The following is a 15,903-nucleotide window of genomic DNA, read 5'->3' on the forward strand; positions in this document are numbered from 1 at the left end:
GATAAATTTGAAATGTCTGATTTGGGTTTTCTAACTTATTTTTTGGTGATTGAAGTAGCATACTCTCTTAGAGGATATTTTTTATCTCAAACTAAGTTTGCTTCTGAGATCATTGGCAGGTCAGGTATTACAGATGAGAAGCTTTGTGAAACTCCTACAGTAGTAGGGGCAAAAATGAAAATTGATGATGGGGGTTCCTCTTTCGGATCCTACACCCTACAGACAGCTTGTAGGATCATTGATGTATCTGAGTATTACCAGACCAGATATATTTCATGCAGTCCATACTGCAAGTCAGTTTCAGCATGCGCCTACATCAGTTCACATGAGTGCCATCTTGCGAGTCGTAAGATATATAAAGGGTACTCTAAATAAGGGAGTTTTTCTGTCATTTTCTTTCGATTTAAAATTAATTGCTTATACTGACTATGATTGGGGAGGTGACCCAAATAACCGTCACTCCACCACTGGTTTTTGTGTATTCTTAGGAGACTCACTAATTTCGTGGAGATGCAAGAAGCAACAAAAGGTGTCGCTCTCCTCAACTGAAGTTGAATATCGTGTTATGGCAACTACTATCATGGAGATTGTTTGGATTCATCAATTGCTAGAAGACATGGGGATCACAATAGAAGGGCCACCAAGCTATGTTGCGACAACAAGAGTGCAATCTACATTGCGAAAAATCACACCTTTCATGAGCGGACTAAACACATCAAAATGGACTGTCACTATGTTCGTGAAGCATATCTCCGAGGAGTCATTGATCTTCCTTATGTCACGTCCGAATATCAGTTGGCAGATTTCTTTACTAAAGCCTTGTGCGCTCCGCGGTTCAACTTCCTTCTTGGCAAACTATCGGTCATCTTGCCCTAAGTTTGAGGGGGGGTGTTAAATTATGTAAATCAAACTTGTAATTTCGTATATATATTTTATATATATAAGGTAATACATATACATATATTATATATATGTATATGTATCTACCTATTATATATATATATAAAATATATATTTCTATCTTTAGTCTTAGGGGTAGTTTAGGCATTTTACACATATTCTTTTTCGTGAATATGTTTTGTATTTTCTTTTTCTTTTCTTTATTTCTTTTTCTTTTAATAAAGCAACTTGTACTCACCTTGGGAGGGGCCCAACACACTAGTCGTTGGACCCCTCCAACGGTCACATTTGTGACCGTTGGAGGGGTTCCAACGACTATGTGGAGCCCCTTCCAAGGTCTCCTAATGCCCTATAAATATGGGCACTCCCTCTTGTATTCTCTTAAGGTTTTCGGGATTATTGCCCAACCTTTTATTGTTTATGAATCTTATGAGTGCATTTGCACATTTGTGATTTCGTGTTTTGTGCTTTTGTGCACAAGTGTTCCAAGTGTTCTTGGTGTGCGTATGTTCACACATTTATTCTCAAGAATATCGTTCTATCGATTATAGTATCTTGTTGAAGATACTTTTACATGAATAACATACCACAATGCATTACTTTTGAATGCTTCACAATGTCCATTCATGTATGCCAACTAAAAATGCGCATAAAGCAATGATAAGCATATGCATGTGCATGGGTTCACAATTTCATATTCATTGCATCCTTCCCTTTGATTCGCATATTCATGTTAAATGCATGATTTCATTTAGTATTTGTATGCATGCTTTTCTGCAATACACACTTACAACAACTATGTGAACACTCGTGCAACCATTCACATGTAGACACATTTCAATTCCATGTAGACTCATGCATAAGAAAACAACCAAGTGTTAACATTTTTAACTCAGCATAAGCTATCCATTTACATTAATTTCACCGATGCATGCCTAACAATATTCACATAACCTATGTATCTTGATCACAATGTAAATGGGCATGAACAAAATTACATAAACATAAATCAAATATGCTGCTAAACCATTAACATGTATGAATCAATTATGCACCTACACATGAGTAGTTATATGTGTACAAAAATCAGCAACAACTATGCAAATTCTGGATTAACATAGGTATACATGAGGTGTTTCCCCCTTTTTTTTGTTTTTTTTTTCTTTGTAAGTCAAACATGTCAGCGTTGGGCTCGACTCTAGCCCAGCCGAGTGGCTGGACTGGGCTTGATGGGGCCCAATCAAAGCCTAGGGCTGTCAAGCCAGCCCCCGGCTTGACTGTCGATACACAGGCCCCAACTCGGGCTTGTGTGGGAGGCTATGCCAGGGCCTGGCAGTCAGCCAAGGTCCACTTGGCGGACCTTGGCTGGCTGCCAGTCAGCCCAAAACCCACACAAAAAGTTTAATCTTTTTTTTTTAAAACAGCCTGCTGCCCAACAGGCCTGGTTTCTGCCAGCCTGGTTGGCCCAGCAGGTCCATTGAATCCCAGTCTGGCCCGTGTTGGCCAGACCGTTGGCTAAACAGAAACTTTCTGGTTCTTTTTTTTTTTTGAAAAGAGCCGACCCAGTCGGCTGGGCCTGACAGGGTATTGTAAGGCCCAGGTTGGGCCTGTGCACCACTCGCCACTGGCTGCCAGCCATCCCCAAACCACTTTTTTTTTTCAAAAGTTTTATTTTTTGCAGGGCCCTCAAGGCTGCTGGGCTCCAAGGGCCTAACAGGCCGGGCCACTGAATAAATTCAGCTGGGCCTATGGCCTGTCAAAGTATGATCAAAGCAGGCCACACTTGCAGCCCCAAGCCACTAGCAGGCTGCCCAGCCGAGCTCGCTCGGCTGGGCCTTGCTGCACAGTCCAAGCATGTTATATAAAAAAAATACATCAGCAGAGGGTCCATAAAAATATTTTTCATAAGTAGACAAAAGAAACGCATGCTGTTAAACCTGTATTATGTATGCACATTCAGATTTAGGGACCCCTGTATGCACTTAGTGTAAGATCGCGTATTTTTGGTCTTTAGTCAATTCATGAGATTTTCGAAATTTGGCTAAGTCCGGTAGAAAAATCGTTTGAGGCTCGATTTTTAGACCAATGTCTTTGTGTCTGGGCTTAACCCAGGTCTCGTCGACAAGGTCGAGGCGAGCCAATCAAAACGTAGTGAAGGGTTTTAAATTCGACTTTTAAATACAAGCGAAATTCGGTACAATTTCGGACAAAATTCAGATTTTTATATGCTTGTCATATGTCGTTGGATGCGTCTCGGAATTCTGAGCGCAACAATACTTTATTTTCCACGTTTCGGGCTACGGTTGGCCCGAAAATCACGTTTTTTGCAAAAAAGGACGCAGTTTGGATCTCGGATCCGAATTTGGATCGGATCTGATCCGATGGGTTTGACCCAAATTAATACAGATCTGGACTCTTATTCAGACCCATGTTAATCTGGTTTTGGTTCTAGCTGAAATCCATTTGGATTTGTGGAGTTGGATTTGGATCTCGGATCCGGATCCAAATCCATGTCCAACAAAATTATAACTTTAAATTCAGTTAGGGGCTTTAAATTGAAGTTATTTTCATAAAAAAAGTCTTCCTAGTCAATATGACCAATTTTGAAAGCTTTTAAATATTTAAGAATTAATAAATTCAAAAAAATAAATTATTTAATTTATTAATTTTTATTAATTTCGGGATGGAGGTTAAGGAGGATTAGGGTTTAGGTGAGATAAGCCTCTTGCTTAACTAAAAAGGAGGCTAAAGACTTCCAAGAATATGAGAAAGTCAAAAAGTCAACAAAGAGGAAGTTAAAAAAATTTAGAAACCTCCCTTAGAGAGAGTCCCACTTTTGGGAACTCTCTCTAAGAGAGATTGCTGGAGATAGGGGGGCGTCACCCCTTCTCTCTCTTCTTTTATTTAAAAAAAAGAAAAAAAGAGAAAGAAAGGGAGAGAGAGAGAGAGAGAGAAGGAAGGAGGAAGAAGAGGAGGTTTGGAAGCCATTAATCCTCATCCCAAAGCTTGTTCCACCATTGATTTCGTGTTTTTCATCAAAGGTACGGGTATTTCTTGGTGAACCGGATGAGAAATCAGGTGGAGATGGATTTCAGGCATATTTTTTATGAAAATCCATGGGGAAATAGTGGATCTATGATTCTACTATTATATACATGTATTTTTCTAGGTTTTTCTATTGTTTTTAAAAAAAACAATATATGTATGACATCGGATGGCATGGAGATGTCGGCTGACAGACCAGCCGAACCAGGTTCGGCTGGCCTGTCAGGTCGTGCCCCTGGTTGTAGGCCCAGCCGAGTGATCGGCTGGGCATGACTTTAAAAAAAAAAAATCTGTTTTCTTTTGGGTTCGGCTGTTGGCTGGCTTTCAGCCAGCCGAGTGGCACTCGGCTGACTGCCAGCTGCTGGCCGAGCCGACAGGCCCAGCCAAGTGATCGGCTGGGTGCGGTGCTGGTTTTGGCAGGGCCGAGGCAGGCCCAGCCGACCCAGTCGGCTGGGTGCTGGCCTATGATACAGGTAATACAAAAAAAAAAATAATAAATAAAGTTTTTCTTTTTGCTGTGCTGTTAGGTCTGACAGCATACACGGGCCTGGATCGGGCCTGTGCATATGCTGCCAGACCCAGCCGACAGGGTCGGCTGGGTATGGGTTGAAACAAAAGAAAAAAAAAAATATATATATATATATATATATATATATATATATAATAAAAATATTTTTTATGCATACAGGGTTGGGCTGACTGTCAGACCAGCCGAGCCTAGCTCGGTTGGCCTGACAGGCCGAGCCTGGGTGCCAGGTGAGCCAGCCGGGTGTCGGCTGGGCATGGGTTGTTTGGTAAAAAAAAAAATGTATAATAGTAGCCCACAAACATTTTTTTCTTTATATATATCCATGAATATGCCTGTACTGTGGACTGTTATGTTTCCTATTTATATATTCATCTCTGATTTCGTTGAAGCATTGACAGTCATGTGAATGTGCATGCGTCATACCATCATACCCTATTGTCAGATGTAAATATCCTCTGCAAATCTGAAAATTTCATTGAAGTATAGGGATATGATGATGTTATCCTTTATTGAAAAAAAAAATATATGATTGTATAATACTCCCAAGGGTTTTGAATTTGGTTTTTATCACTTAATGACTGGGTTTTACAACTGTTATCAGTCATACACAGATATAGCCGCAGTGGCTGACCTGTGTATGTGCTGATAGGGCCAGCTGACAGGGTCGGCTGGACTGGTTTGACTAGCCGGCCAGTAGGCTGTCCGGTCCGGGGCTGACATACCCGACCAGCAGCTCAAACATGTGCTGAATTATATGTTTTGACAGAAGGAAATATGAATCTTATACATGCAGAATTTTATTTTTATGTACATTATTGTAGTTGTGCAATTAAAACGTGTGGATGTTGTGCTGTCATGCATTGCCTGGTCATTGATGTTTTATATTTAATACGAGCATGTGCACTTGATGGGAATATGTACTTGCATGTGCACACACACTCAAGGGAGTGCATTGGCATGGATATATGTAGGTTGATGCAAGATTTCACAGGGCAAAGATGAATATGAATTAAGCACTTTCATGCTTATGAATAGTTTTGCTTTGCGTGCACATTTGGAACATGAGTCTTGTATAATAAATGACACAATGCTTGGTTTTGGCATGCGATGCATCGATGGTCTAAATGAACCATCATCGGCCTGGAGAGCCGTGAGTTTGGTTGCTTTTCTTAAATGTTTAATTGTATCGCTTAAATCACACTTGTTGGTACTGCACACTACTGCACTGTTCTGGTTGTCCTCACGGGCAGGAATCTCGTGATGGTTCTCGCAGGGGTGGATGCGAGCTTTTGCCCTTGCTTTTGCATACTGAATTGCAAACCTCAAATAATGACTTTTAATAACAGACAATAATTAAGAACAGTGTAATATACGTTCTGGGATCTTCCATCGAAAGAATGAGAATCTTAGAGATCCGGTCTTGGGGAGACTGTGAGGATACAAAAACTCCGTGGTCTTTATTTTGTCCCCTGAACCCGATATTGAGGTTCCTTCTCCTGACCTTGGTTTTAGGGAGAGTCCGTCACTTGACTTGGGGGTGGTGTGTTTGACACAACTGTTGTTTTGGTACTAAGAAAGTGACACTTGTGGGCATGAGGTGTCCCTTGTGTCCCCGACATTAGATGTGGAGGTCTAATGTTCCGAAGGTGATTTGGTCGAGGGCTGAGTTTGGGACCCAATAAATAAAATACAACTTGTGTGCTAAGATACCTTGAGAACCTAACTTAACCTCGGGGATTGTACCTGTTTGGTGTATCCGCGGGCAATGGTAGTTAAAAAGAGGGACTTAAAGTTGTATGCATTTAATAGGACATGCATATGAAAAAGGGAAACTTAAATGAAAGATAATAAAAGGATTCATGCATTGCATATACATCATGCATTTTCCTGTTATGCATTAAATCATGCATATTTTAATTGTTCCCTCAACCATTACATGATGGTGAGTGTGTGATGTTTACTTCCTATTGCATGTTAAAGGTTTGTTACTCGCTACTGCTTTAATGTTTCTGCATGCTTAGCACTTGTAACTGTTGAAGGGAAAATTCCTTAAATGCTATAAATTGTCATATTTGCATTTTTCTCAAATTATTGCATATCTTATCTTAACCCTTTGTCTCACCTGTTTCACAAAGAAGTAGTTGTGCTCAAGATTTCGATTCTGACACCCTACTTTATTGGTTTTTCGTAGGGACAGGTGATCAGTGAAGTTGACACCTCTTGGGAGGGCACGAGAGTCACGTTTGGTTTTTGACGGCTTCACTTGCGGACATAGTGACTCTTCTTTTCGTTCTTTTAGTTTTGCTGTTTCTTTCAGTTCTTTTGTTTCAGTTAGTTTCTACTTTATTTTCTGTTGAGTAGAACACTGTCTCTGGAGTTGGATTTTGATTCATAAATAAAGAGGTTTGCTTTGGTTCTTGTGGATGATAAATGTAAGTCCCTTTGTGGTGTTTGGCTATCCAATTGGAATTGGAACTGTGAGGATCACGGGTTTCTGGGAAGTTTTCTGCAATGATTAAAAAAAAAAATCTGCATTTTTCAAGGGGCATGAGTTGGGGTCGTTACACTTAGGTGCATACATAACTTCAAACGTATGCGCTATGCATGATCAACACTAATATGCATATATAAGCATACAAATGACTCCAATAAAGTATTCGGATTCACCAACCGGGATTCGAATTCAAAAAAGTAAAATATTGTTGCACTCAAAATTTCGAGACGCATCCAACGATATATTACATGAATACCAAATTCCGAATTTCGCCCGAAAATAACCTGAATTTCGCTCGAATTTAAAAGTAAAAAATAAAACTCTTTATCTCGTTTCGATTGGCTTGTTACAACCTTGTCGATGGGACCTGGGCCAAGCCCGAACTCAAAGACATCAGTCTAAAAATCGAGCCTCAAACGATTTTTTTCCCAGACTTAGCCAAATTTTCGAAAATCTTCAAATTTAACTAAGTGTGAAAATACGCGATATTACAAGTTGCCTCTCATCTTTCAAGACATATAGAAAGCTACTCGAGCCCCAACCCCGATAAAAATCAATCTGATTGCACTTACCCCTTCTCTTGCATCTTGAGCAACCAAATCCATGATGAGATGCCATTTCCCATACCCTTCTTCTTTCAACTGTCAGTCCAGAAGCAATGAAGCCATCCGTTTTGAAGCTCATCCATAGATGATTTTAATTCCTTTCATCATGCATTTCTACAGTAACGAGTCTCCTGCACACTTTTTTGAAGTCTCAGGTTTTCTTTTTTCGTTTCCAGATTTGCGTATGGTCAACTTAAACATTATGTCTGATTAGTTGCCATATATTGAGTAAGGATTATTCTATGATTTAATGAATTCAGCAATGCTGATTTTCTTTTTTCCTTTTCTTTTTACCTGAAAAATCATTTCCTAAAGAGCCACCATCTCTTAGGTCTGCTTCCTGATATGCTGAGTTGAGGCTGGAGAATTTTCTTTTCCAATTTCGTTATTACTGTAATCTGCTTGGTCAATGGTCAAGTGCTTGTAAAAACAATGGCTCTTAAAATGTTAAGCTGCAGCTTGTCTATGTTGACCTTATACTTGAGTGTAGCATAAGATATTGATCTGATATGCCTGCATTTGGAATTTTGGAGACTAATTGAGCTACTCGTAAATCTGCATGATAGCTGATGTGTTTGCCCATGTATATAACCCTGGAAAGAACTTGCTATTGCCAAGCTAATAAGAAAAGAAGTACAAATAAAATTTGCTAGATAACAATGTTTTTATTTCTCTTTTCTTTTAGGGGTATGGCAGGTCACTGTGGTTAATGCATGGATTTTTTAGAGCCAATGGAGGTTGTGGATATGTTAAAAAACCTGATTTTCTGATGAAGAATGGCCCTGATAGTAAGGTTTTTGACCCTCAAGCGAAGCTCCCAGTGAAGAAAACCTTGAAGGTAAATTTCATCCAGCTCAGAGTTATTGTTAGTCCATCAATTTTCTTTCTATAATTTTCTTGTACTTCTGTAATTGCGTTCATGTTATTGAGCAGGTGAACGTGTATATGGGGGATGGATGGCACTTGGATTTCAAGAAAACACACTTTGATACATACTCCCCACCTGATTTCTATGCAAGGGTATGATTTTTTCTAAAGTTATGGTCCTTCCTTTCTTCACTTTAGCGGTCGGGGTAGAGCAACTACTTTTTCCATGTTTTGACATGATATTAAAAACAAAGGAAAATACAAAACGGAAAGCCTTTGCAGTTTTAGGAGGATGTGGCACCCATCATCATGCTTGTGAACATTTGGCAAAGTCTTGAACATGCTTAGTAGAGTCACGCCATTCTAACCAAAGGTTCTCAGGCTTTGGATCCTGCTGGTGGCTATTCCCCAAGACTATCATGAAAAAGTAAAAAACGAAAGAAAACACTGATGCTATAGCAAATATTTTTCAGAGGCCAATGAACTGATCTCCTTTATGAAATATAATTGATACAAATCTTCTCCAGTTTCTTTTTTCCCCTTCTTTTTTTTCCCTCCTCCAGGATAGAGTTTAGTGGAAAAGTTGGATACTAGTAACAAGTAGAGTGTTAGTGAAAAGATGACTGTAATAAATAGAGGAAAACAGAAAAATGTTTTCCAGTTTGCAGATTGTGGAATGGCACAACTACAAGTGCTCAATTTTTTTTCTCTGTTTCATCACACTTTCCTCTTACTGCTAAGGTTCATTTGAATGCCTTGGATCTCAGACCCAAGGATAGGATCGGATTTGTCATGGGCCCCATGTCCAATCATGTTTTATGCAAACAAGGGACCAGAAATACTCGGATTCAAGATCCAGGAAGGGCCTTTGATCATAGAATTTCTGGCTCCATCCCTCAAAATCCCCAATTCTTACTCCTCTTCACACCCTTGGTTTTCATTTCTGTTCGCTACTCCCTTGCCTCAAACTGAGGATCAGTGATCCTATTGTCATAGAATCCCCACGGACCTCAGATCAGAGATATTCAAATTCACCCTGGAGGCCCCTTCTTTTTTATTCCCATGGAAGGGAATAGTCTTTCATGGGAAAGGGGCACATATTTCTAAAAGTCCTGCCAGCTCAACCTTCCCATGAAAGTTCTTTTATATGGGAGGTGGTATGAAGGGAAATGTACATGAAAAGAGGAAGGTCGTGGAAAAAACTAGGGTTCACTTGCACCAGCATGACACTTTCCACCATGATACTTGAGTGTTTGTTTCACCCATGGTAGGAAAGGGAGAGGGAAAGTGACGCCAGCTGAGCAATTTCCTATGAAAACTGCATGAAACAAATGGGCTCTTAGTGTTTCAACCTGGTGGTATTGTTCTAAACAGAAGCTTTATGCTGGATTCTTTCTTTTAATGGACTTATAGAGAACTAAGGCATTGATAGGTTAAACCAATCATTTTGTATTACTTCCATTTCAAAATAACAGTAATCTCTGCATCCATTAATCAACAGGTTGGTATTGCTGGGGTACCAGCAGATACTGTAATGAAGAAAACAAGGACGATTGAGGACAACTGGTCGCCAGTTTGGGATGAAGAGTTCTACTTCCCCTTGACTCTCCCTGAGTTGGCATTGCTCCGGATTGAAGTTCATGAATATCATATGTCTGAGAAAGATGATTTTGGCGGGCAGGCATGTTTGCCCATATCAGAATTGAAGCCTGGAATCCGAGCAGTACCACTTTTTGACAAAAAGGGTGAGAAACTTAAATCTGTAAAGCTTCTTATGAGATTTGAATTCTGTTGATACGTTGTCAATGGGCTTCTAGTTGCTCAGACATTCTGCCACAGAAGGTGTTACCAATTCATAAGGCATTGTTGTTGTACCGGTTTATGAGTGGCTTGTACCTCCTATTGTTAAATGTTGTGGAACATCATTGTTGATACAGGTGGATAAATGTGTTAATACCAAGAATTCTCTGTGAAAGCTGCTGCCTTGCATTTTTGTTTCTTTTATGTGGCGAATTTTCTTTTATTGTTAGAAACATTGAGGTAAAGCAGTTCTGGGAGTGCATATGGTTAATTCATGACCCTACTTAGGTTGAGCCAAACGAGAGAGTAATGATAATTGGGATGACGGCAGCCTGATAAACAAGCGGTTTCACCTTTATCTTTGCAATGAAATTTACCAACAATGAAGGTGGGGCGTGTGTGCAGGAAAATCTAGAGGTTCTCAGCTGCAATATCATATGGCTGAATATGCTCTTGTTTGCATGGATCTAGCCACCAAATGTGGAATCTAACCATATACAAATGTGTTTTTATTTTGTTTTGCCATCATCAGTATATGGTAAGACTCAATTTTTAAGACAGTAAAAATCAACAGCTCACAATTCATGTAAATGGCGGTGATGGCAGTGACCCGGTCTTACCTTCTGCAAATCATGATTAATTGGGAGAAAAATCGGTCAACCTTGGCATGCAATCTCTTCGTCAAATCAATGATTAACCACCAAAATCGCAAATCATGATTAATCAGCAATGTTGTGAATATTATATTAAAAGCCACAAACAGATAAATTTTAAAATATGCAAAAAAATCATCTAATTACAATCTTAAAATTGATGGGAGATTAATATTTTAATTATATAATACTAATATGTCAAAACTATGCTACTTATAAGTAGATGCCAATTAAAAACAATGTCAAATCTATATCAGCAAAATGTTGAAATTAACAAAACTTAATTCTAAAAAATAGTTAGTTTTCACTTTATTATTGACATTTTTTAATGTATACTGTTAAGTAATTATATTTATTAAACTTACTAGATTAGTATTTTTAAACATACATAAAATACTTTTAGCTTTATATTCATATTCATTTTAGTTTTATACTTCACATTTTACCATTTTCAAACTTTTGATTTTGTAATTAAATAATAAAATAGTAACCTTTTTATCAGCAAATAGTAACCTTTTTTAGTATTATACCTAAACTCTCTCTAACGCCCTCCCAAATAGAATGACGATACATTGCCATTTATCACCGAGGTTTGTTGGTTAGTGATATCCTGATTTTCCTAGCAAATTTGTGCCGCCAATTTGGCGTTATGCCATATTGCAATTTATTGGTACTTTGCCAATGAATTTCCTGTTGAGGTAATGGCTCAAAACTATCTGGATTTTCTACACATTATCCTATATTTACCTAAGTGGGTGTTTATTATTCAAAAAAATGATTGTACTGCACGACAAAAATGATACATTTCTCAAAATGCCCCATAATTTTCAAAATCCACCTCATATCCAAATTCGCAAATGATCAACTTCTTTAGAATCTTTTTACCCTTTGCACCAACGAACTCCTGAGGTTCGCACGATATATTAGTGCAGAGTTCTGGTATCACAAACTCACTAAAATATAGATTCACATGATTTTTTTTTGCGAACCTCACGAAGTTCGCATAATCAAATTCATGAACCTCATGTAACTGAAACATGTGTAACTTCACAAATACTGACTAAATTCACATATATAGTACGACATTCACGAGATACTATACAAACTTTCTTTCAGTAACTGGTCCTCTAGAAGATCTGCAAATATGTGACAATCTGCGCATATAACATGTAAATTTCTGTGAAGTTCCCACTCTAAAATGGTCATCGTAAATAAGGTATTGGCATACAAATTTTCATAAATTTGCATGCTTGTTGAATTATATATAAAGTTATTTTTGTTTTTGGAAAGAACCCTAACCTTTTTTCCTCTATAACCCTCAATATTTTTTCTCACCCATTGTGGCGATTCTTGTGAAAACAATTGTTGCATTCTGACGAGGTTGTGGTATCCTTCGCATCGACTTTTCAGGTTAAGTCGAAAGGTGAGTTTCATATAAACAATATATATAATTTTATTTCATTCTATTTTTTTTTTTGTAGATATGAGCATTTAATAGTGTAAAATCCATAAATTTTTGATATTTTATGAGAAATAAAGGTGAATATTAGAAATTTATTTGAAATTAAGATGAGATTTAAATTCTGATTTGAGCTATAATTTGGATTCAGAATAAAATTCAAATTGAGAATTTATTCTGAATCGGGGTTTTTGATTTTTAATCGGATTTAATTCAGATATAAGTTGGATTTAATCATTAATTTTGGAGTTTATTTCGAATTGAATTTGAGTTTTATTAAATTTTGATTTCAATTTAAGAATTTAAATTTGGATTTAATTTAGATTTAATAAATGGATCTCGAATATTGTAATGGAATTTGGATTTGATTTGAGTCTTTAGTAGGATTTACTTGAATGTTAATTCGAGTTTGAATTACACGTTAATTTGAATCTTAGTTGAATTCGGATTTGGAATTTAGTTGCATTTGAATTTAATTAAGTGTGAATTTACATTTAGTATTTAATTAAATTTAGATATAGTTTAAGATAAATTTGGATATAAGATTGAATTTGGATTTTAGAAAGTCAAAAAGGATTTCATATGAATTTAGGTTTAATTGGATATTATTTAACTTAAATAGAATTGGATCTCATTTGGATTCAATTAGGATTCTAAATTAGGAATTTCTTAGAATTGAAATTCAATTTAAGAATATAAATAGATGGGAATCTTGTAATTAATTAAATTAAGTAAATTAAGATCCAAGCAGGGTGGGACGTCCCCACCTACTTGCTATATCCCAAGAGTTTACTAAATTAACATAATTGAAATGTGGGGGTCCTAAGTGGCTAAAAGAATAGGATATTTTATTACAATATATATATATATATATATATATGTATATATAGCCTTAGTATATAATTAAGAAACCTAATTAATTAGGTCACTTGTAAAGGAAGGTTTGGTGTTTCTATCCCTCACACACGAGTTTGGAAAGACCAAAATTTAGAAGAGACTCTAAGCAAGCAAGAGGCAAGGAATAAGGAAAATTCCAGAATTTCTTGCCTATTCTTTATGACCTAAAGTCAACATCTCTAAACAAAAGGAAACTTCACTACATGCCTCCCTATTCCTCTCTTTCTTTCCTTCCTATTCCCTATTCCTTCTTCAAATGTTTCTTGTTTCTCTCTCCCTCTTAAGTTCTCTCTTCTCTCTCTCTTTTCCTCCTTGCGCATCTTTTTCCTTTGGAGGTCTGAGATCTCATTGGCGTGGTGGATGGACAAGGAGGAACAACCAGGAATATTGGTTCGAGCTTACCACTAGCAAATTTGTGTCTGATGACTTTCGACGATTCAGGTAGGGGTTCTAAACCGACACTCGTAGATTAGGATCAGTATGCACGAAAATACTTTGGGTTTAAAACACTGTTATTGGTACCATATATCAGTCCTAACATCATTGGGACTGATATAGGTTCCGCTTTTGTGAAATACCAAAACCAGTTTATGAGAAAAACCTTGATTTCAGTAGAGAAGCAAGGTTTTTTCCAAAAACGGTTAGGGGAAACTTAGTAGACAGATCTGAATGTGTTTTAAACCCATGGTGTGAATCAAAACAATCCAGGGCAAATTGTTTAAATATATATATATATATATATATATATATATATATATATATATATATATATATATATATATATATATATATATATATATATATATATATAAAGGAATTTTCTTACTGGTATCGAGGCCCGGATACGGGCATTTTCCGGTATAGTGCGAGATCACCTTAAGGCACTGATCCTCACACAAGTCGGACCTGTACCGGGGAGAAAGTGATTATGATCAGTCCCTAGCTGGTTTGGGACTGATCAGTTTGTAAGAAAAAAAAAACTTTCAAACATATGAGAACATGAAAGTTTTTAGTAGAAAGAACATTAGGTCGATCTGACTAAATACCAACACTACACAGATACACATGTGGAAGTAAGATAAATGAGCCTTTAGTATACAAAATTTGTGTTGAACTCTTCATATGCACCTAACTTGTGTCGAATGATAAAAAGCTGAAAAAAAAGATCACATATTAAAGACAGTTATATTTGTAATAGGATGAACAAGTTCTAAAAGCTGGCTACTTTTACTGAAAAATAGCGCAAACAAGAGATTTCATATCTATTCAAATCTCATGACTGACTTGGAAAACAAGCCTCTTTTGCCTTCTATCTAGCAAAAGGGAATTCAATCTTTCGATCAAGTCTATCAGGACGAAAAAGTGATGGATCTATAGTGTCAGTCCTATTTTTTGCAATGATCACCTTTACATTCATTGTCTGGTCAAACCCATCCATCTACAAAAACATTTAATTAGATGCAAAGCACAATTTTCTGCAGCTATAAACTCAAAATGGTGAATGCAAGTATACACATGCATGAATACACATCATGCATGTAAGCATCATATAATGAGATACACCTAAACCCTAACATATTCTGCATGCCCATATCAGAGGGAGAAGTTACCCAACCCCTTATTGATTTTTAATTATAACACATTTGATTTAGGAGGTCTATAAGAATTCTCTGAACTTCTCTATCAGCATAAGGATTAGTTCTGGGCAGTCCTTAGAAGTAGTTTGGATCACTTCCCATATGGGCTGGGACAAAACAAAATTGGAAAAATATATATATGTATATGGTATAGAGCGACCGACTGCGGTTTTCCCCATGCCCAGCTAGATGCTCTTATGCCTCACGGACCACATGGGTCATGACCGACACAAAATTATCGATTTAGATCATGAATGGTTCTGATGACTGCAAAAAAAATAATAATGTACGTGTTAGCAGTCTCCCCGAGTTATGTCTTTCCCACCTGTGTGTGCAAAATCCGACATTGGTTCGATAAATTGACTGTATCTCTCCCGTTCAGAGGAGTTTTTACGAACAGTTTGCTATGTTGGAAAGTTGACAAAATTTTGCATAGTAAAATTTCAAAATTTTGGGCTCTGTTCATAGACTGTGCAAAGAACAGTGACAGTCAAAACAGTAAAGTATAGGCGAGCCCTAAATTAGTCGTATCTCCCTCGTTCAGAGGAATTTTTACAAGTGGATTATGGCATAAAAAAGCTAACAAAATTTTTTATATTTTGTTAGAAACTTAACTTTGTCCCTAGAATGTACATAGTACTATGACTGTCATAACATCAGGTTAGTTTGGGGGGCCAGAAATTCCTGAACCGGCTAAAGACCGCGATAACGATGTATGCACATGAATGATTTTTGAATTTTGTTTCTAAGGATTTATTGAGATTGTAAATACAATTTCAACATTGATATTATGCAAGTGTTGGGTGTATAAATAGGAGCACGATTTGAATAAGATGCTTGTTGCAGAAAATGACTTTTATTGCATATTGCTATCGAATTGAATGAAATGCGCATGGAATGAGAATGCATATGGATATCTAATTGTATATGGTCAATGCTTATTGATGAATGAATGTTTCAAATTTGAAATGTTAAAGGATACACAATTGTGTATGACTAATGATTGGCATTACAACT

At 37.2% G+C, this 15,903-nt stretch overlaps 1 protein-coding gene across 1 annotated transcript in view; it reads left to right on the plus strand.

Annotated features, from left to right (window-relative positions):
- Positions 1 to 10,415, plus strand: part of LOC149820852 (phosphoinositide phospholipase C 6-like) — a 132,147-nt gene extending 121,732 nt beyond the window's left edge. The window contains exons 7-9 of the mRNA XM_089982403.1: positions 8,259 to 8,411; positions 8,507 to 8,593; positions 9,942 to 10,415. Coding sequence (XP_089838529.1) covers positions 8,259 to 8,411; positions 8,507 to 8,593; positions 9,942 to 10,235 — 534 coding nt within the window. The 3' untranslated portion in view covers positions 10,236 to 10,415. The remainder of the gene's footprint in view (positions 1 to 8,258; positions 8,412 to 8,506; positions 8,594 to 9,941) is intronic.
- The last annotated feature ends 5,488 nt before the right edge of the window (positions 10,416 to 15,903 follow it).

The sequence above is a fragment of the Nuphar pumila genome, chromosome 12 (genome assembly GCF_984573655.1).
Source record: "Nuphar pumila chromosome 12, dmNupPumi1.hap1.1, whole genome shotgun sequence".
NCBI lineage: Eukaryota > Viridiplantae > Streptophyta > Magnoliopsida > Nymphaeales > Nymphaeaceae > Nuphar > Nuphar pumila.